The 24,743-nt window shown below is 37.8% G+C and overlaps 1 protein-coding gene across 1 annotated transcript in view; it reads right to left on the bottom strand.

Annotated features, from left to right (window-relative positions):
- Nucleotides 1-19,600: 19,600 nt before the first annotated feature.
- Nucleotides 19,601-24,743, bottom strand: part of LOC136875416 (SUN domain-containing protein 3) — a 205,185-nt gene continuing 200,042 nt past the window's right edge. Inside the window, exons 13-14 of the mRNA XM_067148972.2 lie at nucleotides 19,923-20,021; nucleotides 19,601-19,749 (exon numbers count right to left, since the gene is read on the bottom strand). Of these exons, the coding sequence (XP_067005073.2) occupies nucleotides 19,612-19,749; nucleotides 19,923-20,021 (237 nt within the window). The 3' untranslated portion in view covers nucleotides 19,601-19,611. The remainder of the gene's footprint in view (nucleotides 19,750-19,922; nucleotides 20,022-24,743) is intronic.

Raw genomic sequence — 24,743 nt, 5'->3', positions numbered from 1 at the left:
TAACTCATCACGTTGTATATTTTTAAACCATCATTGTTATTTTTAATGTTATTTTACTTCAAATCTCTTCAAGATTTTTAAAATTCATTTCATTATTAAATGTTAATTAGATGCTTATTTTCAATCTAAGGTTAAGACAATGGCTGATGATGCCTTCATACAAGGCGAAACATGTACCACTATTAGTTAACAGATCTATGTAAATCATCCAAGACTAGACTTTGTATTGATTAGGTGGTCTATTTAACAAATAATTTACTGTTATTGTTCCAATCAAATATCATCAATACGGACCAAAAATGATATTTATTACATGTAGATGTAAAATCTTACAGTGCGGTTAGGTGCTTGTACCGAAACAGCAGGAGTATCCAAAACAAACTTGAGGAAATAGAAATTCTGTTGCACATTATAGGCCAGGTAGATATGTTGGCTGTGACAGAAACTCGGGTAAAAAGTGGGGAGGCGAAATACTATAATATACCAAATTATAGATGCATCTTTTCACAGAGAGACGGCAAAGCAGGAGGTGGCTTAGGTATTTACATTTCGCACTGTTGAGAAGTAAATTTGTAAATGAATTGTGTGTTGAAATTTATAGGGATAAATTTAGTAGTAGTAAATACTTAAGTAGGCTATTGATCTAATTGCAGGATATAGCCCAAATAGGAATAATGCCACACCATTTCTAGCATCCCTCGAAAATCTTCTGAGTAAAACAACTAATAATTTATGCCAATTTTTGGGTGACACGAATATTGATATCTTAACTAGTGACCAACTAAAAAGAAAATACATGAACCTGCTTTCTTGCTATGATTTCAAACAATGCAATAATATATATCCAATACGAATATGTGATACCACAAGCACTTTAATAGATCATGTGTCTATAAATAATTCTGGAATATATTATTATTTATCAAATGTTGGTTGCTATATAAGTGACCATAATATATTCATATTTGATATTCTTTTGCCAAATTCTAAATCTCCATCACAATCGCTTGAACTGAAAAGGCTGAAAGCAACTATTGTAGACCGAAAAGATGATAGACCTAAAAGTAGGAATATCACTGAACATAACACAAAAATAATAAACAACACTACTAGTAGGGTTGACATAATATATAATTCCTTTATTGACCAATTACCGCTTAGTACACAAAGACAGAAAGCACAAAGTCATTGAACACAAAGAACTGGTGGCTCGCCATGGATATCTTCTGAACTTATTAAGCCTTATTAAGCGACGTGACATTTTACATGCGAAACTTAAAAATCCCACCGTAAAGAATAACATCTATCTCAGTCAGAAATATCGCAGGTGTAGAAACAATGTAACAAATCTAAAAAGGAGCTTAAAAACAAATATTACTCATCACCACCATAGCAGAAGTTGAAACGAATATCTCAAAACTACCATTGGAATTACAAAATGATACTAGACACGAAATTATAAAAGAAACTACCAACATTAACTGAGGGATTAAATAAAAATGCTAATCTTAACCATACTAAATTAATTAAAGACATAAAAAACAAAATAAAAGATAACAATATAATAATAACTATAGCTGAGAAACGGGAAACTACTGTTTTATTAAATAAAAAGGACTATATTAAAAAACTGAAGATTTTCCACAACCAAAACTTACACAATAGTTAATAAAGTTCCCACAATAAGAATCCAACGAAATTTAATAACATTATTAAAGAACTCTTCATTTTTACTAAATGAACAAGAACAGCAAAAACTAATCGTTATGAACCCTAATACTCCCACAGCAAGAGCTTTACCTAAATATACCTATACGTCCAATCACCATTTGCAGAAATTGCAGAAATAGTCCAACATACAAAACCTCAAAATATATCCACAACTTTCTCAAAAACATTACATTTTTAACAATAAATCCCCAATAATTTTTTTTGTTGATTTCTGCAATATTTTAAAAGATTTCACCTTACTACCCAACCGCACTATGTGCTCCTTCAATATTACTAACATGTATTCTAACGTACCAGTCAACGAAACTGTTAATATTATCAAAAACAACCTGATAAACACAGTAAACTTAGCAACCTCGAATTAGAAGAATTCTTAAGACTCCTAAACTTTGTTCTAAAAAGCAACTACCTTACTTTTAATGGTAAAATATACCATCAAGATGGCCTAGCCATGGGAGATCCCTTATCCCGCATCTTACCCGACATCTATTTAGATTCTTTAGAACATAATAAAATTTCTACTAATATAAAAGGCCTTAACTGAGGCTTCGATATATAGGTGACACATTCGTAATTATTGATAAAGAACTCAATAACAGTACTGATGCTTAAATTTTTAAACAACTTAGACCAAAATATAAAATTTACCAAAGACGAAATAAACGGATCCTTAAATTCCTTAGACATTACAGTGACACGTAATAATGATAACTTTGGTTTCCAAATTTATAGAAAATCTACTAACACCTCAACAACAATAAAAAATACTTCATTACACCCAAAATCCCATAAACTAGCTACCTTTTACAGCTTAATTTACAGAGCCTTTAAAATCCCTCTATCACATAAAAACCGAAAAACAGAACTCAATTATATAAAAAACTTAGCAAAAAATAATGGATATAAACTAGAAACAATTAACAATTTAATCAACAAAATCGAACTCAAATTAACAACAAAACTCATCCCTGACAAACCCAAAAAGAATAAGTTTATTACTTTCACATACAACAATCCATACTTTTACCAAATTTCAAACCCCATAAAAAACGAAAACACTTGCATAACCTTTAGAACATCCAACACCAACCAAAAATTCTTCTTCAATTACAACACAATCAATTCAAACAACAACTTTTACACAGGTTCAGGCATATACAGACTCGCATGCACACAATGTGGCGCCTCTTACATTGGTCAAACAGGCCGAAGTTTTCAAACTAGGAACTTGGAACATTTTAATGCCATCAAACACATCAAATTCTCAGCTTTGAGTTCCCATATGAAAGAAACAGGACATCATTTCACCACTATAGATCAAGACCTCACAATTATTAAAAAAGTAGATAAAGGAAAATTAATGAATGAATTAGAAAACATCTATATATTTTTAGACCAATACTATAACAAAAATCTAAACCTCAATGACATAGTTGAAGTAAAAATCCCATTATACGAAATTTTACCAAAATTACTACAACCACTAAATTTAAATAAACAAGACAGTCGAAATAATATTAATTTATTAACTTCCAAGTCCCCATTAATTTCAAAAAACACAACTCCTGCCCTACCCGTACCCACAACTCAACCACTACCAACAGCACATAAACTTAACATCCCTCCTAACTCCCACCTCCACCACATCCACCTCCCATATCATCACACCGTTATAAACTAGAAGCACAAGTAACAAGTAACACATACTGATTAACTCTATGATCTCATACCGTAATTTTAATACTAAATTCTCCTCCTTTTAGCAGATTTCTAACCAAAATCTCTGTAAAAAATACAGGAAAATTAATGAGTGAATTTGAAAACATTCTATACCTATATTTTTAGTCCAATACTAGAACAAAAATCTTAACCTCAAGAACATAATTGAAGTAAAAAAAAACATTATTCGAAATTTTACCAAAATTACTGCAATCACTAGATTTAAATCAACGTTACATTCTAAATAATATTAGTTTCAAATAACACAGCTCTTGCCCTGCCAAAGAACCCACAAACTTAACGCTCCACCTATCCCCCCCACAGCATCCACCTCCCATATCCTCACACCGTTATATTACCAGAAGCACAAGTAACAAATAATAACGACTAATTAACTCTATAATCTCATACTTTTAATATTAAATTCTCCTCCTTTTTGCAGACTTCTAAACAAATATCTGTAAAAAAAATCTTACGTACTCTGAAAGGACTAAACTTACCTTTATAAATATATATATCTTTGCTTCACCAAACTATTAATGCTACAGTTTGATTTTTTATACCATCAACCCTTTACAGAACACCATTTAGCGAAATTAACTGAGTCCTTATTGAACTTAATTTTGGATGTTTACTGTCACACTTTCCCTCGCTCTCACATCGTATTTCAAGAGGAAGGCTAATCTTTCTCCTCACAAAAGATAAACTATAGACTGGTTCTAACTTATATTTGAATTCCACTTGATACTGATGATATCGTTTCTCTTTATATTGTTCTAAGATTTGAACTCATTTCCTGTTACCCGCCACGGCCAATAACATATAAACTTAGCACACCGCTTCGACCCTCTCCTCCATTAATCTCATATCTATAATACTAGTAACTTAAATATCATTCATTTCAACGCTACCATAGCAACTATTTAATACTATTACAATTGGAAATAAAAGAAATTACACACAACGTTTTCTCTCCGAATCTTCTTTACGTCAACCAACTTCAACGTTAATAAAGAGGTACCGGTAAGTGGTTTTACACACTTCGATTTCTGTTTAAAATCTCCTTTCATTCGAATTCATTCTTTAACACGTAAATCTCCTATTGTTACAGACTTCAATCCAAACTTCACTTACGACTCTACACAAGAGACTACTGCCGTTCCTTCCTGCTAACATTTAACACAGCAACTTACCTTCAAGCACTCTTCTTCTCTCATGCTTCTGGAAAACTACAGTTTTATCACTTCACATTTATTATTAACCCCTCTTGATGTGATTATTATAGTGACATTCAATCTGTTTAAGATCCAAAAGCTTCCTCTAGTGCAGGGCCTCTCAAACGCTCAAAATCTCACGTGTGCATATCGAGGCTCAGAGACTCCGTGCACTGTGCATCGTTCCGTCTCGGCTCAACTCGGATGGTGTAGTGCGCTTGAGAACGACGAAGCGTTCGGTGATAGACGGCTTATTTATCAGCGAAGTAGTTAAGCGCAAGACAACATAATAATGGAGCAACCTGTTTCAAAGAAAACAAAGACTTCCGAAAGTCCCTTTCAATCGAACTGGGAACTTTCGTATTTCTTTGTCAGTCGTGATGATAAAGCCAAATGCTTAATCCGTGGGACAATAATTATGTGATAAGTTAATCAAAAAGATTTTCCAATACAAAGGCTTAGCTCAAATTCTACGAGAAATTGTCGAAAGAAGATTTTCCTAAGCTGCATCGAGAAGCAGCTAAGATTATTTCTTTATTTGGTTCCACATGCATTTGTGAAAGGTATTTTTTCCTGCTTTGACTTGTACGAAAACTAGATTGCGTGCGAGTAGGCCTATTTCTGATTGTAATTTAAAGAAGGCTCTCAAACTGCTGTCAGCCAGTCCCTTGTTCCAGGCATAACTTGTATCATTGCAAAGATAAAGGAAAAGAAGAGCTAGAGAAGATAAATTGTCTGCTCAAATCAAATTGAAAGAACAGTGTTTTAACATCGGTCACATTGTCCCATACAACAGTGTCTCCGCTCACCGCAGATAAACATTTCGTAGTGAGGGGAGGATCAGCGGGGAAGGTTGAGCAGGCGAAGACAGGCCGAATGGATGAGACAGGTGTAGGGGAAGTGGAGTAGGAGTTTGCACTCTGCTCAACCTAGTGAAGTCGTCTCCTGCACCTTGCGCCCGTGCATGGCGCATGCACCCTGAGAGGCCCTGCTCTAGTGTATAAACTCATGACTACTTGTATTTTAAACTTCATTAAGGCCTCATTTCAAGAATTTTTTAACTACATTCAAGAAAGTGTATAATTTTACGAACATTTTATTTTAGACTTTATTAAGGCCTGATATTAAGAATTTCATAACTATTGTCAACCATTTCGCACATTTCCAACATTTCCTTCACATTCATACGTAAGTTAATTACAATCAGGTACCTGCTTAATCAACTTTCAGTTTGAGATTAAGGCTGAAGATGGCCATAATTAAATGGCAAAACATGTCCCTATAATTTTATTTAATTCATTATCTTTTTTATGTACTGAACAGGTGGAATAAATAAACTTTAATATTTATTTGACTTCATGACATTAGCAGACGAATAAGTTTGAGTGGCGTTTATAAAAGTAGGAAAGATCACAATATGAAGATAAAGTTGGAATTCAAGAGGACAAACTGGGGCAAATATTCATTTTTAGGAAGGGGAGTTAGAGATTGGGATAACTTACCAAGGGAGACGTTCAATAAATTTCCAATTTCTTTGAAATCATTTAGGAAAAGGCTAGGAAAACAAGAGATAGGGAATCTGCCACCTGGGCGACTGCCCTAAATGCAGATCAGTAGTGATTGATTGTTTGATTGAACACATACCACCATCACCATCAACTTCACTATACTTCATGACCTATCAAAAACTCCATACTACATACCAATTATACCAACACATACCACCAATGCCATCATCTTACACAACCACCCCTTCTTTTAACCATAAGCACTCTCTCCAGAACCCAAATTACCTTACTACACACCAATCACAACTTACTCCATTAATTCACTATACCTATTATACCAACACACACTTAACACTCCAAATCAATTCCAAATTACCTTACTACATACCAGCTACTATACCTATTATACCAACATAAATAACATAAGTCACACTCCATATTAACTTTTGATCCAAAACATATCATATCCACTATACACAAAATACAAACATCTGCCTCCATAAACCATCAGCTCCACCATTCTCATCCTCTCTCTAACCATAAACACATCTCCAGAACAGGTTTCACCATCAGTTTCATCATATCCACTATACTCTATCTCTACATACATTGACCGACTAAATAATATATACCTCCAGCTCCACCTCTTCCTCACCCCCTCTCAAACACACCTCCAGAACACATTACACCGACAATTTCATCATAATCATTCCTCCAAAACATATTCCCTATATACTAATATCATCAACTCACCATTCCTTCCACATCACAATTACCATCCACATGCCACTCTAAACACACCTCCAGAGCACATTTCACCAACAAATTATCATCACCTCATCCTACATTCACCATAAACCACCGATCACTTACATACCAAATACAGCTTATCCACTATAGTCACACCATCCTATCCACTGTAATCTCTCCTCCAAACATATTAACTACAACTACTTTCTAACATTATTAGAGTTTTTGCTTCTTGTTACAATACCCTCAAAATTTCTTTTTATTCCCCATAGGTCCCTTAAGCTGTTGTTCCTTCCTAAGCCTGACTAGCTTCCTCTGCTCAAACACAGTTCAGTTCTCTGCCTGGGTACCTCTGTGTTGACCTTTCCACTCTGCACATCCCTTATTTTACTGCATTTACTTCTCTGATTTTCCTCTTCACTTGCTATGCCCGTTAGCTGTATCCGTAAACCTTCCTATTCTCAACCCCATTGTCCACCACTCTTCCCTTTTCACTATTCATGATCACACTTTCACTAGGCTCCACTCTCTGTCTTTCTTCCTTTCCCTCCAGGTCCAGTAATATGGTCACGGTCCAAATCCTTTTCCAGCAGCCATTTGTCACTACAAGTTCCTGTCCCCTGATAGAAGCTCCCAAACCTTGGAGTTTGGCCCGAAACATAAGCTTCTTAAGAATTTTGGCATTCCTGATCCCTTCACTTCCCATGCCTCTCCTGATCCATATTCTTTCCCTCTGTATATTACCCGCATTTCCCATCATTATAGCGGCCATCAAAGTTGAAAACAGTTGCACTTTAATCGGCCTATTTCCTTTTACTTTCCCTATTCTCGCCACATCGTCTATGTCTACTTCACTGAAATTAATTTTCATTTTCCCCTGAATTAGGTCCACCACTTTATAAATTGTAAGCAGTTTGTCCTCCCTCTTCTCCTCAGGCACACCATATAAAAATAGGCATTTCTTTCTCTGATTTTGTGTACTGATTTCTACTTCTGATTTCAGCTTCAGTGTTTCCTCTTCTAGTCTTCTTATTCTCTCCCTTAATGATGCCACTTCATCGGTGTTGTATCTCACTTTGGCTGTTGTGTCATCTGCCTTTTTTCGAAACTATTTCTTAATTTTCTCAAACTCCTTTGTTTGCTCTTGAATCAAATTTTTAAGTTTCTCAAATGGGCACACCTCTTCAACCACCTCTTTTGATTAGCTCCACGTCTTCCCAGCTCATACTTCCGCTGGAGTTCGGCCCGGGGTTCAATTAAACTCCTCCGATCCATAACATTACTATAATCACTGCCGCTGTCAGCATCATCTCTCCCTTCATTCCCAATACCATTCTACTCACTCCTAATTTCACTTCTCCTTTCTTCTTTCTCCCCAACCATCTTCCTATTACTGCCCTACATTGTTCAACACCAATCACCTTCTTAATACTCCTCACTTCTTTCTTACACTCCCCTCCACTACCGGGACCGTCTGCTCAATATGTCATCGCTTGTCGAGCGCTTAGGCTATACTACATCCGTATATACGGACACTGGGAGCGAAAGGGTTAAGCATGTTAAGTCTCTTCATGCAGGCAACCTTTAACTGATGGATGTGGGCTGCCACGTTAGTCTCTTATCAAAATGGAGACCCAGGAATCTGCAGGTGCCTACCACTGGTAATACACTGTTTCGCAAGCAGAGCTCTGGTTCTGGATGCACAAGCCGAAATTGACAGAAGTGTAAAACTGAGGTTTTCGCCACTGAAAACCGAAAACCATGTTGAAGGGCCAATCTGTTGACTCAGTTAATAGCTTGCTGTAGCTGTCTCTCAGCAAATGCCACCCTTCCGGAGCTGTCATGTAGAGCTAAATCGTCTACATGCAGCGATGGAACGATTGTGGGCCCAGCAGCGGCAACTATGCTGTTGATGGCGATTACGAACAGCGTGACACTCAGTACCGATCCCTGAGGTACTCCAATTTCCTGTACGTAATATTGAGAAACATCATTCCCTACTCAGACTTGAAAGAGCCACAGGGACTTGAAATTCTCAATAAACGTTGGCAGTTTTCCCCGACATCTCCACTGGTGTAGCGTGGAGAGAATTCCATATCACCAGGTAGTATCGTAAGCTTTCCTGGTAAAAAAACGTGGTGACTAAGTGTTCCTTCTGGAGAAAGGGCTCCTGAATGGTGCTCTCCAGTCTGACCCGATGATCAGTAGCAGACCAATGAGAGCAAAACCCACACTGGTAGTTAGACAAGAGACCTTCCTTTTTCATGGCCCACACAAGACGCCGGTTAACCATCCTTTCAAAGAGCTTACAAAGGCGATTTGTAAGGCACATTAATATATAACTATCCAGAAGTTTTGGATCTTTACCTGCCTTGGGAATTGGTATCACAATTCCCTCACGCCATTGAGATGGAAACACTCCCTCACTCCATATTCTGTTGAAAAGGGTGAGGATATCCTTGAGACATCTGTCACTCAAATGCTTAAGCATTTGATTGTGGATTTTGTCCAGTCCAGGAGCCGTGTCTCTGCATAGCGCGAGTGCACTCCGCAACTCCCACTCCATAAACGGCACGCTGTAGGGATGCGAAGCACTAGAGGAGAAAGAGAGGTGGTGTGCCTTTGCTTTGCGCTTAATTGGTAGAAATGTAGGGTCATATCTCCCAGAGCTGGAAGTATCTGCGAAATGTGACGTGATGCGGTCTGCAATGACTGAAGGAATTGTAACAATATCTCCATTAATGGAGATACTGGGGACTGAGGGCACATTCTGTACTCCGACAATACGGCAGAGTTTTGTCCACACGTGTAATGACGGAGTATGTGCTGTCATGGAAGACACATACTTTTCCCCATGGGCCTTCGCGCCCAGACTCTTAAATGCGATATGATTGGCCATTGTAGGATTCTGACGATAATGCTTAAAAGCCCGTCAGCGATCACGTATGGCTGCTGCAATTTCGTCTGTCCACCCTGGGACCTGTTTAAGGCGACGAATACCGGACGAGGAAGGAATTGTTTTCTTTACAGCAGCCAAAATTCCAGTAGTAATGGAACAAACGTGGTCGTCAACAGATTTCAGCATATCATCAGCCATCACTGCGGATTTGTAAAATTCTGGCCAATTTGCCAGCCGAATTAACCAGCGCTTGGGTACTTCAGACTGTCTTTGATTCAAGATAGAATTATCGGGAAGTGGTCACTATCACAGAGGTCATCGTGTACTTGCCACCGTAGCAGGGGAATTAGCGTACGGCTGCACAAAGTGACATCCAGGTGTGAGAATGTGGTATGTGCGCTGCTGAAATGTGTCAGTTCCCCTGTATTAAGCACGCCATCAATACTTCCGGAGTAACAACAGAGGACATGGGGCCTCGTTTAAGTGTCCATATGCCCTTCCCTGGCACAGGAAGATGGAGAACCCCATAATGTATTATGGGCGTTCACGTCTCCCAGCATGAGGAAAGGAGGAGGTAACTGAGCAATCAAATCTTGTAGCATTTCAAGTTCGTAGTCCGGTGGTATGTACACGTTGCACACCGTTGTCATTACTGGCAATGGAGTGCAAACTGCAACTGCATCTAGCTGAGTATGGAGCGGTACTTCTTTGCTGAAGATGCCGGAGCGAACTAGGATACTAACCCCCCAGTTTCCGCGCCATCCACAATAAGGGCCCTACAATGCATACAAAGGTCATGGTTTACCTGTTGTCATCAACACAACTTTATGGCTGTAAAACTTTGACTCTCTACTATCAGGATATCGAAAAGCTAGAGCGCTTCTATTTGCAAAAACTTGGATCCATCTTGAACATGAAATGGGAGGACCGTGTCACCAAGCTTGCAGTTCTTGAGAAAGCACATGCTATAAGCATTGAGGCTACCATCATTGGCTGCTGTCTCAGATGGATAGGGCATGTCTGTCGCACAAGTGAAACCAGGCTTCTTCGTCAACTCCTGTATGGTGAACTCTGCTCTGGCACAAGACTTCATGGAGCCCCTTTGAGGTGTTTCAAGGTTCAGCTAAAGTATATTATGAAAAGAGCTGGAATTAACACCCAATTCTGGGATACACTTGCTGAGAATCGTACACTTTGGCGCCGCACTATTTCTACATCACTTTCAGTGTTTGAAGAGAAACAACATCGACGTGATTAACAACAAGCACGGAAGCTCCATCAAGCTCAGCCCTGCCCTCCCCCAGCCATCCCATGTAATAATAATAATTTTGTGTGGCTATTTCTAGCCAAGTGCAGCCCTACCATTCCATGTGATCTGTGTGGACGTATGTTTCATGCCAAGATTGGGCTACTAAGGCCGCGTGCACACCGAGCGCGCTTCGCATAGTGTGTTGCGTGTAGCGGGAAATGCTATGCATAGTGCAAGGCGTGCTTGCTCTTCATACCAAAAACTCTACGCCGTGCTCTCAGCTTAGATTGGCGCGAGGCGTTATAGGGTCGTCACAAACTAATGCTGTTATCCAAGTACACTAGAAACAGTTTACTGATGGATAACAGTTACCTAAAATTAAAAATTAGAAAGAAGAATCGAAAGTGGATTCATGAATTTAATGAAGAACAAATTACTTTTGGAGAATTCCATCGTTTGTACAGAGATGCAAGACTTTATCGCGATAAATTTTATGATTACTTAAGAATGACAAAAAATACCTTTGACCTTCCAAACCCTACAACTGAAATGTGGTGACAAGTAGCAGAGAAGTATTGGGAGAAATTCAATTTTCCCAATTGTCCAGGAGCACCGTGCAGCAAACACGTGGAAATTAAATTTCTGGCTAAATCACGCTCTTTATTTAATAATTATAAATAGTATTTTACAATACTGTTACAATTAGCATACACAATTTATCAACGTAACAAAAGTGAAGTAAATGTGTGACAAATATTATATTTACTTCCAAGCCCACTCCTAGCCTGCAGAGTGATATTCTTCATGTTACCACCCTCCATTTGCAAAATTATAGATTCTATGCACTTTGTCACAAAGTGTCCGGCTACATGGCTAAATGGTTACCGTACTGGCCTTTGGTCACAGGAGTCCCGGGTTCGATTCCTGGCAGAGTCGGGAATTGTAATCATAATTAGTAAATTCCATTGGCACGGGGGCTGGGTGTATGTGTGTATTCATAATCATTTCATCCTCATCATGACGCAGGTCCCCTACAGGAGTCAATTCAAAAGACCTGCACCTGGCAAGCCGAACTTCTCCTCGGACACTTCCGACACTAAAATCCATACGCAATTTCATCCTGTCACAATGTTAAGCCCAGTAAAGTGTGACAATAGAAGTAATATTACTGTATATGTTTACTGTAGGAATGCGATAAAACTGTTGTAGATACGTAAGTCCACTTATTTTGCAAAACAGTTACATTTTTATAGTTTTTGTGTCTTGGGTTCCATATTTCTTCTCTTTGAAACACGCATGAATAATTTTTTCTTCCATAGCTTCAGAACAAGCTAGGTAACGCTAATCAGTTAACCAATCTTATGAGACTGATGTGGTGATAGGAGTGGAATCGTGGTTGAAAGAAGGGGTGGGTAATAAAGAAGTATTTCCAGAAGGATATACAGTCTATCGTAGAGACCAAGGAGATAAAAAGGGAGGGGGGGGGGGGGTGTTTATTCTGGTGAAGGAAACTTATTGTTCACATGAATGGTTTACCGATGAAAGGGATGAAATATTAGGGATAAAATTAGTTTGTGATAATATGAAGGAGGTGGGAATTATAGGAACATACAAGCCTGGAAGAGAGGAAAGAGACATGGAAATCTTTGAGAAAATAATAGATTATACTCGTAAAAACGATAATAATGATATGGTAATAATCGGGGGAGATCTAAATTTACCTAAAGTTGAATGGAATGGAGCTGCAAATGAAGCCCATGAACAGAAACTGGCAAATAAGTTAATTTGGGAGGGAGGATTTACACAAGTAGTACAAGAACCGACTCGTCTCAATAACTTACTAGATGTATTCTTGGTTAAACCATGGGAAATTGTTGATAAAACTGAGGTAATTGAAGGAATAGGAGACCATAAGGCTGTAATAATGGATGTAGGACTCGTACCAAAAAGGCTTAATAAGAGGGTTACACAAGACAAGAAATTGTACAGAAAAACTAAAGTTGATGAATTTGGGACTTACCTTAACTCACAATTCAGTTGTTGGATAAGTGAAGGGAGTAACGTGGATACACTTTGGGCTAAATTTAAAGGAATTATTTGGGAAGGAGAGAAGAGATTTGTACCTGTTAAGAAGGGTAAAATGACCTCAGACCCTGTTTATTATACAAGGGAAATAAGAAAATTAAAAAGAAAATGTAGAATAGTAAACAGGAAAATCAAAGAGGGTAGGGAGAGTAGAGAAACTAGAAAACAGCTAATGAGGGAACTGAATAGAGTGAAAAAGGAAGCAAAAGAGAATTATATGAATGGCATACTTCAAGAGGGTAATGACCACAAAGGGAAATGGAAAAAGCTGTATTCATATATCAGGAATCAAAAAGGAAAAGGAATCCAAATTCCTACAATGGTGGGAGAAGGGGGTGAACACTATTTAACAGATACTGAGAAAGCAAACCTATTTAGTAGGGAATTTAGAGATTCAGTAGATGATTGTCAAGAGTTGGAAACCGAAACAGAAGATAGAGAGGGAGAGAGACAGAGGGAAACAAGAAGCTTCTCATTCACAAATGAAGATATTTTCAGAGAAATCCAACTGCTTCAGCAAGGAAAAGCAGCAGGGAGTGATCAAATTACTGGGGAGGTATTAAAGACAATGGGGTGGTACATAGTGCCTTATTTAAAATTTCTCTTTGACTATGTCATAAATAATAGTGTAATACCAAAGGAATGGAAGGAATCTATAATAATACCAATTTATAAAGGAAAGGGTGATAAAAGGAAACCAGAGAACTACAGACCAATCAGCCTGACCAGTATAGTTTGTAAAATTCTGGAGAGTTTAATATCGAAGTACATCAGAGGGATATGTGATGATAAAAATTGGTTCATGAGGAGCCAGTATGGATTTAGAAAGAAATTTTCTTGTGAGGCACAACTGGTGGGATTTCAGCAGGACATATCAGATCAGTTGGATTCAGGAGGTCAGTTAGATTGCATAGCCATAGATCTTTCCAAAGCCTTTGATAGAGTGGAACATGGAATATTATTAAAGAAATTGGAGGGAATAGGATTGGACGTAAGGGTTACACGTTGGATAAAAGCATTTCTAAATTCAAGGGTTCAGAAAGTCAAAGTAGGAAATAATGTATTTCAGGAAGAGAAAGTTTGGAAGGGAATTGCACAGGGTAGTATAATCGGTCCGTTACTTTTCTTAATATACGCAAATGATTTAGGGAACAATATAACATCAAAAATAAGATTGTATGCAGATGACATAATTGTTTATAGGGAAATAAACAACATTGAGGATTGTTCAGAATTACAAAGGGACCTTGAAAGTATCCAACAATGGGTTGAAGAAAATAGTATGAAGGTTAATGGAGGCAAATCAACTGTTACAACTTTTAGAAACAGGAGCTTTAAAACTGAATTTGAATATACTTTGGATGAGGTAGTTATCCCAAAAGATGGCAAGTGAAAATACTTAGGTGTGAGATTTGAAAGTAATTTGCACTGGAAGGGTCATATTGATGACATTGTTGGGAAAGCATACAGATCGTTACATGTCATAATGAGGCTACTTAAAGGATGCAACAAAGAATTAAAAGAAAAAAAGTTACTTGAGTATGGTTCGTCCATTATTGGAATATGCAAACAGTGTTTGGGATCCTCACCAAGAATACCTAATAAAAGAAATAGATAGTGTTCAGAGGAAAGCAGCAAGATTTGTAACAGGGGATTTCAGGAGAAAGAGTAGTGTATCAGAAATGTTAAAGGAACTTGGGTGGGAAACTTTAAGTAAGAGAAGGGAGAAAACTAGACTTATAGGATTATATAGAGCCTATACGGGAGAAGAAGCATGGGGAGATATCCGTGAGGTTTCAGTTGGAAAATAATTATATCGGCAGGACTGAGCACAAATATAAAATTAGAAGGAATTTTAGCAGAAGCGATTGGGGTAAATTTTCATTCATTGGGAAGGGTGTGAAGGAGTGTAACAGTTTACCAGGTGTAGTGTTTGATCCTTTTCCAAAATCTGTACAGGTATTCAAGAAGAGAATAAACAGCAACAGAGAAAATAAATGAAGTGTTAGAGGGCATTCGACCAGTGCAGGTTATTTTATTTATTTATTTATTTATTTATGAACAAACAGGCTTTCCGCCCCATTACATGTTCACAAAGCAATAAGACACAATATTAATAATTATAATAATAAAAAAAATAATAATAATAATAAAAATCATAATAAAATAATGATAATAATAATATAATACATAAAAATAAAATAATGATAATAGAGATAATAGGAATAAATAATAACAAAAATGATAACAATTCTGTAGCAGTCCTCTGCTCGAGGATCCAGCAAACTCATCACTTGTCCTTATGCCTACAGCAACTTTCGTCACATTCCTTTTCCCTGACCTACTCCCGATCAATACCAAAACATCGACAGTCAGCACTTACATTCTAACCAGCCATAACACAAACAAAAGTCCTCCACGTTCACAACAATAAATAACACAATCCTTACCCAGCAGAAAATCATAATAACTTACAATCAAATTTCAACACTGGTCTCCCTCCACACTTACCTTAAATACCACTTTTATTTCAATGCATTACTACCTCTCATGTTGCAACTTGACCATTATTTAGCCATGCTTGATCTCATTTTAAAACCCAAGCCATGCTCAGCATTACATTTGCTATCGCAACCACCACTCATTCCGTGTCCTTGTGGATTCAGCACATACGTCATCTTCATTGTCCTCTAACTTACTCTCTGTCCAAACCATAACAACCAACATTCCGCAATTGCCCTTCAATCCATCATACACTACATTTACCAACCCGCACTTAATACAATCATCTCTCCAACTCCAAAAGTTTCAGCAATAAATTAAACCATCTCATTACCAAACCATCTTCGCCTATACCAACACTTCTCCCACACCACATTTTTTTTTTTTTTTTTTTTTGATAAATCTAAACTAATTCAGCAATAAATAAACCATCTACATACCAACTCCCGGATTCAGATACCACCTCTTATCCACAATTTCCATTCCAGATCCACCTCATATACCTTCCACAATACACCACTAAATCTAAATTTACAACATCTCAGATTTACAAAATAACACCGCTTAACACCGCTTCTCACCATATTTCAACCATAGTCCTCAATAACTGCGACCATTTTATACCACCACTTCTCCAACACCTCATTTCAGCAATATGACACATCTTACCTTAATCGTATCTAGATACCAGGCCATCTTCACCTTAAAATACCAAACCCTCATATACCATCTCTTCACCAACACCACATTCCAATCTCTACCATCCAAAACTCTTGTCCCTCTTAACACTCCCTTAGTTAGCATTAAATAAACCTCCTACCCAACCAAAAGCTAATACAGCTACCCTTCAATACCAACACATCGCTTCATATACCACCTCTCAATCTCATACCACACTATCATGCTATCCTCTCTCTTATATACATCAACAATAAATATACCACTTCACCATTGCCACATTTCGGCCTTCACAAATAATTACCATCATAACCTAATAAATTTACAGTGAATAACAATTACTGACATATCGTAAGACTCACCAATCAGCGTCAACTCCAAATATCACAATAAATATATCACTTCACCCTTACCACGTCTCAGCCTTCACATATTATTTACCATATTTCAGTCTTCACAAATAGTTACCATCCTAGCCTAATAAAATTACAATGAATAACAATTACTGACATATCATAAAACAAACAGACCATGCCATCCTGTCCTCTTACCCAACTCCCCTAACTAAATACTCAGTCCCTATATACACTAAACCATTAAAATTTTAACCTACTATCTCCTTCCCTTAAACAGATAACTATTCTCCCCCCCTATTCCCCTGCCCACCCTCTAACTCACTCTCCTTCATTTTACTCTCGCAGGCCTTTTTTGTCGCACAAAAATACCTGTTCAATTCACCCCCTTTTTCCCATTGTTTAAGAATCCATCTCAGTATTGCGTTCTCATCCCCTCTCCCCAGTACTTCCCGATTCTCGGCACTCAATAATCTATGTCTTAACCCCCTCGTTCCCTCACAGTCTCTTAGCAAGTGAAACTCATCATTCACATCTCCACAAAGTACACACCTTGTCTTATCCCTACCCTGTAACCAGCCCTTATTCCTTGGCAGACCTAAAAGCCACCACATCATCCCATATCGATTTGACCTATCAACGTATCTAATATTCAACCCTGCTATCTCCTCTATTTTCGTCAAAACAATCAGCGAATTTCTTAGTCTGCTTTCCCCCAATAATTTCTGTCTATGGATATCCCTAATTCTCCTTTCTAGTATTTTCATCCCTCTCACTTCTGTCTTTGACCAAACCTCCCCCCACAGGTGCCCTAATCCTATCCTCTCTAAATATCCTTTTATTTTTTCTAACCATCCCCCCTTATACATGCTCTTAAATTGCTGTACATATGCAGCCTGTAAAACTCTCCCACCTTCCTGTCTTTTTAAATTCATCCAATATCTAACTATTCTTTTCACACCCTCTGATTCCAAATCCTCCCCACACATTAATTCCGCCCCTACATTTGCTGTACACCTCGGTAAGCCCATCACTAACTTAGCAAAACTACTAACAATCTTTCTTAGTTCCTCTCTTTTTTCATCCAGCCCCCAAACTTCTGCTCCGTATAATACCCTCCCCACTATTACCGACCTGAACACGAGTCTCAGTGTTTTATAACTGATCCCCGGGAACTTGAGTAGCAAATTTCTGACTGAGGCTAAGGCTGCCAAGCCTCTATATTTCATTCTTTTGATCTGGTCACTCCAAGTTCCTTTATCATTAAAAATAACTCCTAGATATTCCAGCTTCCTTACCTGTTCCAATCTTTCTCCCTGTATTACCCAATTCCCTTCCATCTTTCTTCTTTTGTTCACCTGTACTATCAATATTTTAGACTTATTTCCATTAATTTTCAATCCCCATTTCCTCGCAAATAGCATCACTGACTCTAAGGCCCTATTCATCGCCCCTGAAGTTAACGTCATCAATAACACATCATCCGCAAATATCAGTCCTGGCACTTCCAAACCATTAATTACCGGTACAGCCCAATTTCCAGTGCAGGTTATTGTAAATAAAAAAAATGTGTGTGAATAAATTAATTCCATCCCCTGGTCTAAGGAGTTTGGACAGCCAAAGTAGGGGACTGCCTGTAGGGGTGAAGTACAGTGGGGACTTCGAGGGCCCTGGGACCGCTACGGTAGCTGTGAAGGCCCTTCAGGAACTCTGAAAAGTGGTGGCAAAAGGGGCTCTGGGTAAGACGCAGCAGGTCGTTATGCTACTTAGGATCCAGAACGGGTAAAAAAAAAAAAAAAAGTAAATAAATAAATGCAATGTAAATATTAATCTTATACCAGTTGTATAGTATCATTTGAAGTAATTCCACATACTGTATATCAGTTGACTATATTTGTAAGTAGTACAGGAGATATTATAAGTAGAATTTTGTAAACAATATAAATTGATTAAGGATGAGCTGTGTGTTTAATAGAAAACATTGTTAGCGTAAATTGTATAATATTGTATTATAGGAAAATTTTCTTCTCTTGTTAATTTAATATTTAGTGCTTGACAATAATGTATTTTAGTGTACCATCTGCCACCGAGGTAGACACCTCATTTGCAAATAAAGAGATTTTGATTTGATTTGAACACTGCACGTTGTCTGGTGCTTCGCTTAGGTGTAAGGTAGGCGTTCAGCACAGCAGAGCGCGGGCTGTGTGAACACCTGGCTTAGGAACAAAGCACTGGTTATGCTCAGCGTGATGCTTAGCAGTGAGCAACATGCGACACACTATGCGAAGCACGCTCGGTGTGCACACGGCCTTAGTCATATGAAACATTCAAAATGTAAACTGCTGAAGAACATGTTTACTCGGATACGAGTTGCAGCTGACGATGATGAACTGCATATATAACTCTGTTGTTGGCTGACAGGACACTTCTGAGGTATTTGAAGTGATGATCGATTTCAGATTCATGTGTCCAAGTCTCAGCTTAACTGTTTTCTTCCTCTGCTCATCCCCAAGCATACTGTTTTGATTCAACTGATTTTAAATACAAACATATCAGATGCCTCTTTCTACCAATTATGTCATTAAATTTAAAATATGAGGGTGTGATTAGCACAAAAGTTTAGATTCTAACTTTCCGCACAGACAGCTGAGGTTCAAGTACCAATAGATTCCAAGTTGGATTTTCACCAGAAAAGGAGCCAGGGTAGTTCCAGCATCTCTAGAAACCTGGGATAAGCTGAAGAAATTTTAATAAGAGTACAAAATGTCATTTATTTATATAATGTACACAATGAATGGTGAGTGTATGAATTCTACAAAGAATAGCGTATATTACAATATTAAATCTGTCGAGATATACATGCATATACAATAATGGCACTATGAACAAAATCGCATATTTTAGACAAAAAAACAACCATTTTTTAACTTGTAACAAATCCTGTTTCTGAAGTCGGTTTTCCATGAACTCGGAATCTATACACACATGTGAATTCCTTATTGCCATGGTTGGTGAGGATCTTAAGCTGCACAGCTTTAAAGGGGATTCTTTTCTCAATAGCCTGGAACACAAAATGTATACTTACACTCCTTTCTATCAGAATGGTTGAACATTGTTTTTTTTCTAATAAACCACTGCCCAAGCCAGGAGCTCCCTGGTTAAGGGTGATAGAAAAAGAAGAAGGAAGGAAGGTAGGAAGGAAGGAAGAAAGAAAGAAAAAGTCAGAGAACTTGCCTGGTCCGTGATGATAAATGTTTGCAGAGGAGTTCCTGGTACAGTATAGGTGAATCGACCCAGTTGGATTCCTTCTGTATCATAAGTTTCTTCGAGACCCTAAAATGGTTAATATATTTTATATATAATGGAGAGAGAACACACAAAGATCTTACCCATTGCACGAGTCTTTGCCGTTATTGTGTGAATGTGCTAGTGTCTATTTACTGAAATATAGTGGCATGCCAGGGGAGTATATGGAGAGAGAGGAACACACCAGGGGATTACTAGGCAGAGAGATACACTTCTTCTCACAGTATTAATTGACACCAGCCAGACATTCATCAGTGTATGTACAAACCATTATAATGAGACGATCGACATTTCCATCTTTATCCCTAGGTTGTTTTGTCCATATATTGTAATAATATTCTCTTCTTCAGCTTACTTAAATGTACTAGACCTTCTTAAAAGATTGTGCCCTAACATAAAACTGGTTATAAGCAATACAATAATAGTACATTATGCAACAAGCCTCTAATGGCAATAATTAAGACACGAGTATGCTTATAAAACGAGCAAAGTGAGTTTTATAATTTCCACATGAGTGTCTTAATTGCAATTATAGGTGAGTTGCACATGACTGTTTATGCTCGACGATATTTATTACTCTATTTTTTAAATATTCATAAATTTCTGTCGAGATGTCGCTTGATATTTGAGTTCACTGAACGGAGCACAGGGCACATGCGCTGGGTTATTGATTTTCCGTGAGTGGATCAGAGACCTTGACAATGCCATATGTTTTCAAAGCTTTGATAGAAGGTTATCATAACCTAGCTTTATTTTAAATACAAATGGTTTATTGTACAGTTGGTGAAGTGAATTTGCAGGAACGTGCTGTGTGGTTGTGGAATATTGGAAGTAGAAGGTGCATTGATGTTAATATATGTGTCCGACACGTTTGCTTTTGGAAACAAGTGCAAAGCTAGTGCTTTGAGGCGCAGGTGCGATGCTGTCCTTACCTAATTGGTCAAACAGTTGTATCATAATTTTTAGTGGAGAACCTGTATCATAATGAAAATCTGTACTCTGATTGGTGGAGAACCTGTATCATAATGAAACTTGAACTATAATGAGCCTTATTAAGATTCAGTTTTCTGGCATTTCAGCATCGTCAAGCCTAAAACATATTAAAAGTTTAAACTTTTAATATTATCAGATTCTCAAAACATGTACTTATATATCTTTGTGTATTTGATGTACAGTAGAGTCTCGATTATCCGACCTAAACGGGACCTGGAGTATGTCGGATCACCGAAAATGTCAGATAATACAGAATATCTTTGAAAATGAACTAAAACAAACAGGAAGGCTATACTGTATTACTATGTTTTACGATAATCTATTTATTGACTTATCAATTCAATTGTACAGTACATGCGGTAATGATCGAAAACATTTAAAATGTCTTACGAAAAGAAACTTGTGAACAATGTCTGCTTGCCTGCTGATTCACGTTTTCTTGCTGCAAGATCCCGCCATCGACGATAATCCTTCACTGTGAGTCATCGTTTTCTCCTTTTCTTCTGCAATGCCTCGTTCTTGTTCATCATCCTCGTTTTCGTTAGTATTCACAAAACCAATTATATCAGGGTCAGTTAGTTCAAACAGCTGATCTTGTGCACACCACTTACTCACATCTTGAGTCGTAGCATCCTCACAGCCAGGAATGAAATTCAGTAAGGGAACAATGTTTTCCAAGTCTTCTTGTACCACCTGCTCTCGAAGTTCAAACTCACTCAACAATATGTTCCAAGACTTCCTAATGCCGTTGTTTCAACTTCTTCTCAAGACTGCGCTATCCAGTATGCCACGTCTTTCATGTTGATTCATTTTAACTTTTCTATCCATGTTGTTGCCATTGTCCATTTTCTCTATCAGGGATGAAAGGAGTTTCCGCCGATATTTCCTCTTCAATGTTTCCAGCACACCTTGGTCCATTGGCGGCATAATGACGTCAAGTCAGGAGGGAGGAACATGACTTTGATGTCAACTTTTATAAGTTGCTCTTCATTTGGGTGTGATGGAGCGTTGTCTAGCAGAAGGAGAGCTTTTGTAGGGAGATTGTTTGAAGCGTGAAATGTTTCCACATCTGGAACAAACTGTGTAAAGTAACAGTCTTTTAAGAAGTCAGCAGACATCCACGCAGCCTTCTGATTCGTGTAATAAAAGTTTTTAAATGTTCTAGGCTTCTTTGCTTTACCGATCATAAGCAATTTTGCTCTTAAGTTCCCAGTAACATTACTACAGGCAAGAACAGTAACACTTTCCTTACTACGCTTGTAGCCAGGTGCAGACGTCTTGGTTTTGGGCTGCGAGAGTTTTGATGGCAGCATCTTGATTTTGAGCCCAGTCTCATCACAATTAAAAATCTGATCACCGGTTAATCCTTCAGCAATAATTATTACCTGAAATTCCCTTTTAAATTTCACAACCTCATCGAATTTAGCTGACAGTTTTTCTCCACAGATATTAAGCTGCCCAATGCCGTACCGTTTTTTCCACCGATCAAGCCACCCAGCACCATCAATAAAATTAGGGCTCCATTCATTAAACTCCTTCTGAAAATATACCGCCATTTTTTGCAGAATGAGGCCAGATATTGACAGGCCCTTTTTCCGGTTTTGAGTGAAGCAAAGAAATAGTGCTTCACTCACTTTTTCTTACTCACATTGTTCATTGCTTCTCTAATTTTCAGTGCATCACTTGCTCTGGTAGAGCACCACTTTTCAATTTCTTCCCTCTTACGTTTCCAGTCACCCACTGTAACATGTCCAACACCATAATCTAAAGCCACTTTTTGAAGAGTTTCCCCTTTGTCCAGTCTTTTTAACTCACTACTTCTTTTGCACAGAAAGAATCAATATCTTCCATTTACTCGTCACACTCACAGAAGATATGAAAACTATAACATCCGCACCCAACCAATACTAAACTGAACAATGACTGAAAACTTGCTGCACTTGTCCTTGAGAAAAAACCGGTCCTACCGCATGACTGCAAATTAAGCCTACCAGTGTCGGATAACACGGAATGTCAGATAAGCGAAGGTCGGTTGAGCGAGACTCTACTGTATTAGCAAATGTACTAGGCTTTGCATTGTACTGACAAGGTGGATCTTTAGATAATTAATAACAGTGATAGAAAGTAATCCACCAACAGTTTCACTATTAACATCTGTCTCATTGTCAAGAGCAACTGTACTGTACACACTTCCACACTGCACAAGTAAAGTGATCAACTCTAACATCAGACACAAACCTGTCTTGTGAGTTGTAACCACTGCACTGTTTACAGGTAGATAGCGGAAACCTATTTTTCTCTTTCCTGTGCACACCGTTGCATCAAAGCAGCTAAATCTGTGGAAGGAGTTTGTGTTTCTGACCATTAAAAAAAAAAAAAAAAGTTTTGCTCTGTTCTTCAAAACAACTGCTGTGACCCTTCCTTGTGAGCTCAGACCAATTCACATGAATTTTTTGGGCACGTCTGCGTTCTAAATACAACACAATGGCATATCAAATTCTGTATAATTTCCTCGAATGTTTACAAGTTCTCTAATATGGAATACCAACACTGCACTCTGAGATTAGTGCTAGTGGCACAATGGTACATGTGTGAATACCATGCATTCTGATTCAACTGACTACGCCACACAAACAGATTATTGCTCTAATCCCACCAGCAAAGACTCGTGAAACGGTTTGTAGCAATATACAGCAAAGACAGAATGTTATGAAGACTAGAACAGAAACAAATGACAGGTACAGTGAGCAACAAAGAGAAGTATAGAATAAGTATTCCTTTAAATGAAACAGAATATATTTTCCACCATTCAATAGTTAAACATGTTATAATTACATATAATAGGACATGCTTCGGTCTATTTGATGATGAAGAAGGTAGAAAAATATATTCTTTTCCATTTAACCCTTACCCCTCGAATTAAAGTTCTCTGTGTTGTCTCTACTACTCGTATTTTACATGTAGATTTTTGTCTTATATGACCTGTATTCATCTTTCATGATTTTGGAGATAGCACTTGCTTTTAAATGATGTAGTTAGGCTATACACATTTACAGCAAGCTATGTTGTTGTTTGAGGCATACTGGAGCAAATAAAAGCAATATGTGGAATTTAAGACAAATTATCTTCCATTTTTTTTATTATTATTATTATCGTTATCACATACCGATTGGTTTCGTTAATACTTTCAGTATACAAATTATTGCTAAAAAGCTATTGAAAAACTCTATGCAGTCTCCGGTTTCATACCTCGTGGTAGTTTGTAGGCTGAAACCACTGTAAGCGGCGATTTCTTGAAATCTGGATCTGTTGATTTATAATTGTGTGAGCCGTCAGCATCATGTACATGTTGGCTTACGGTACACAAACTGACCATCGTCAGTTCACTTTTAGTCATCATGAAATGCTATTAGATATATTCATTAGGAGCAGAGGTGCGAAAATACTGTGGTTGTGTGTGTTGCCTGACATATACAACATACATATGACTACATGTAGAAGAGCGCATGGCGACCACGTTTGTTTACTATCGCTTGAGCTTTTGTGTGCGTGAGTGGACACCTAACATCTACACTGCCATCTAAATAATAGATTTTTGACTGACTGTCAAATAGTATCTGGATTCTACAAAGTTCCACGCAGAACCAAAAGATGGCATTACAGTATATCATCATTATTTTGTCGGTTAAGAGACAGCAGAAGAGCGGTGGGTGATAAAATCTCCCCCGACATGCGACCAGAATGGGAATATCGTAA

The sequence above is a fragment of the Anabrus simplex genome, chromosome 6 (assembly GCF_040414725.1).
Source record: "Anabrus simplex isolate iqAnaSimp1 chromosome 6, ASM4041472v1, whole genome shotgun sequence".
Classification (NCBI taxonomy): Eukaryota; Metazoa; Arthropoda; class Insecta; order Orthoptera; family Tettigoniidae; genus Anabrus; species Anabrus simplex.
This window is presented reverse-complemented; position numbering and strand designations above follow the sequence as displayed.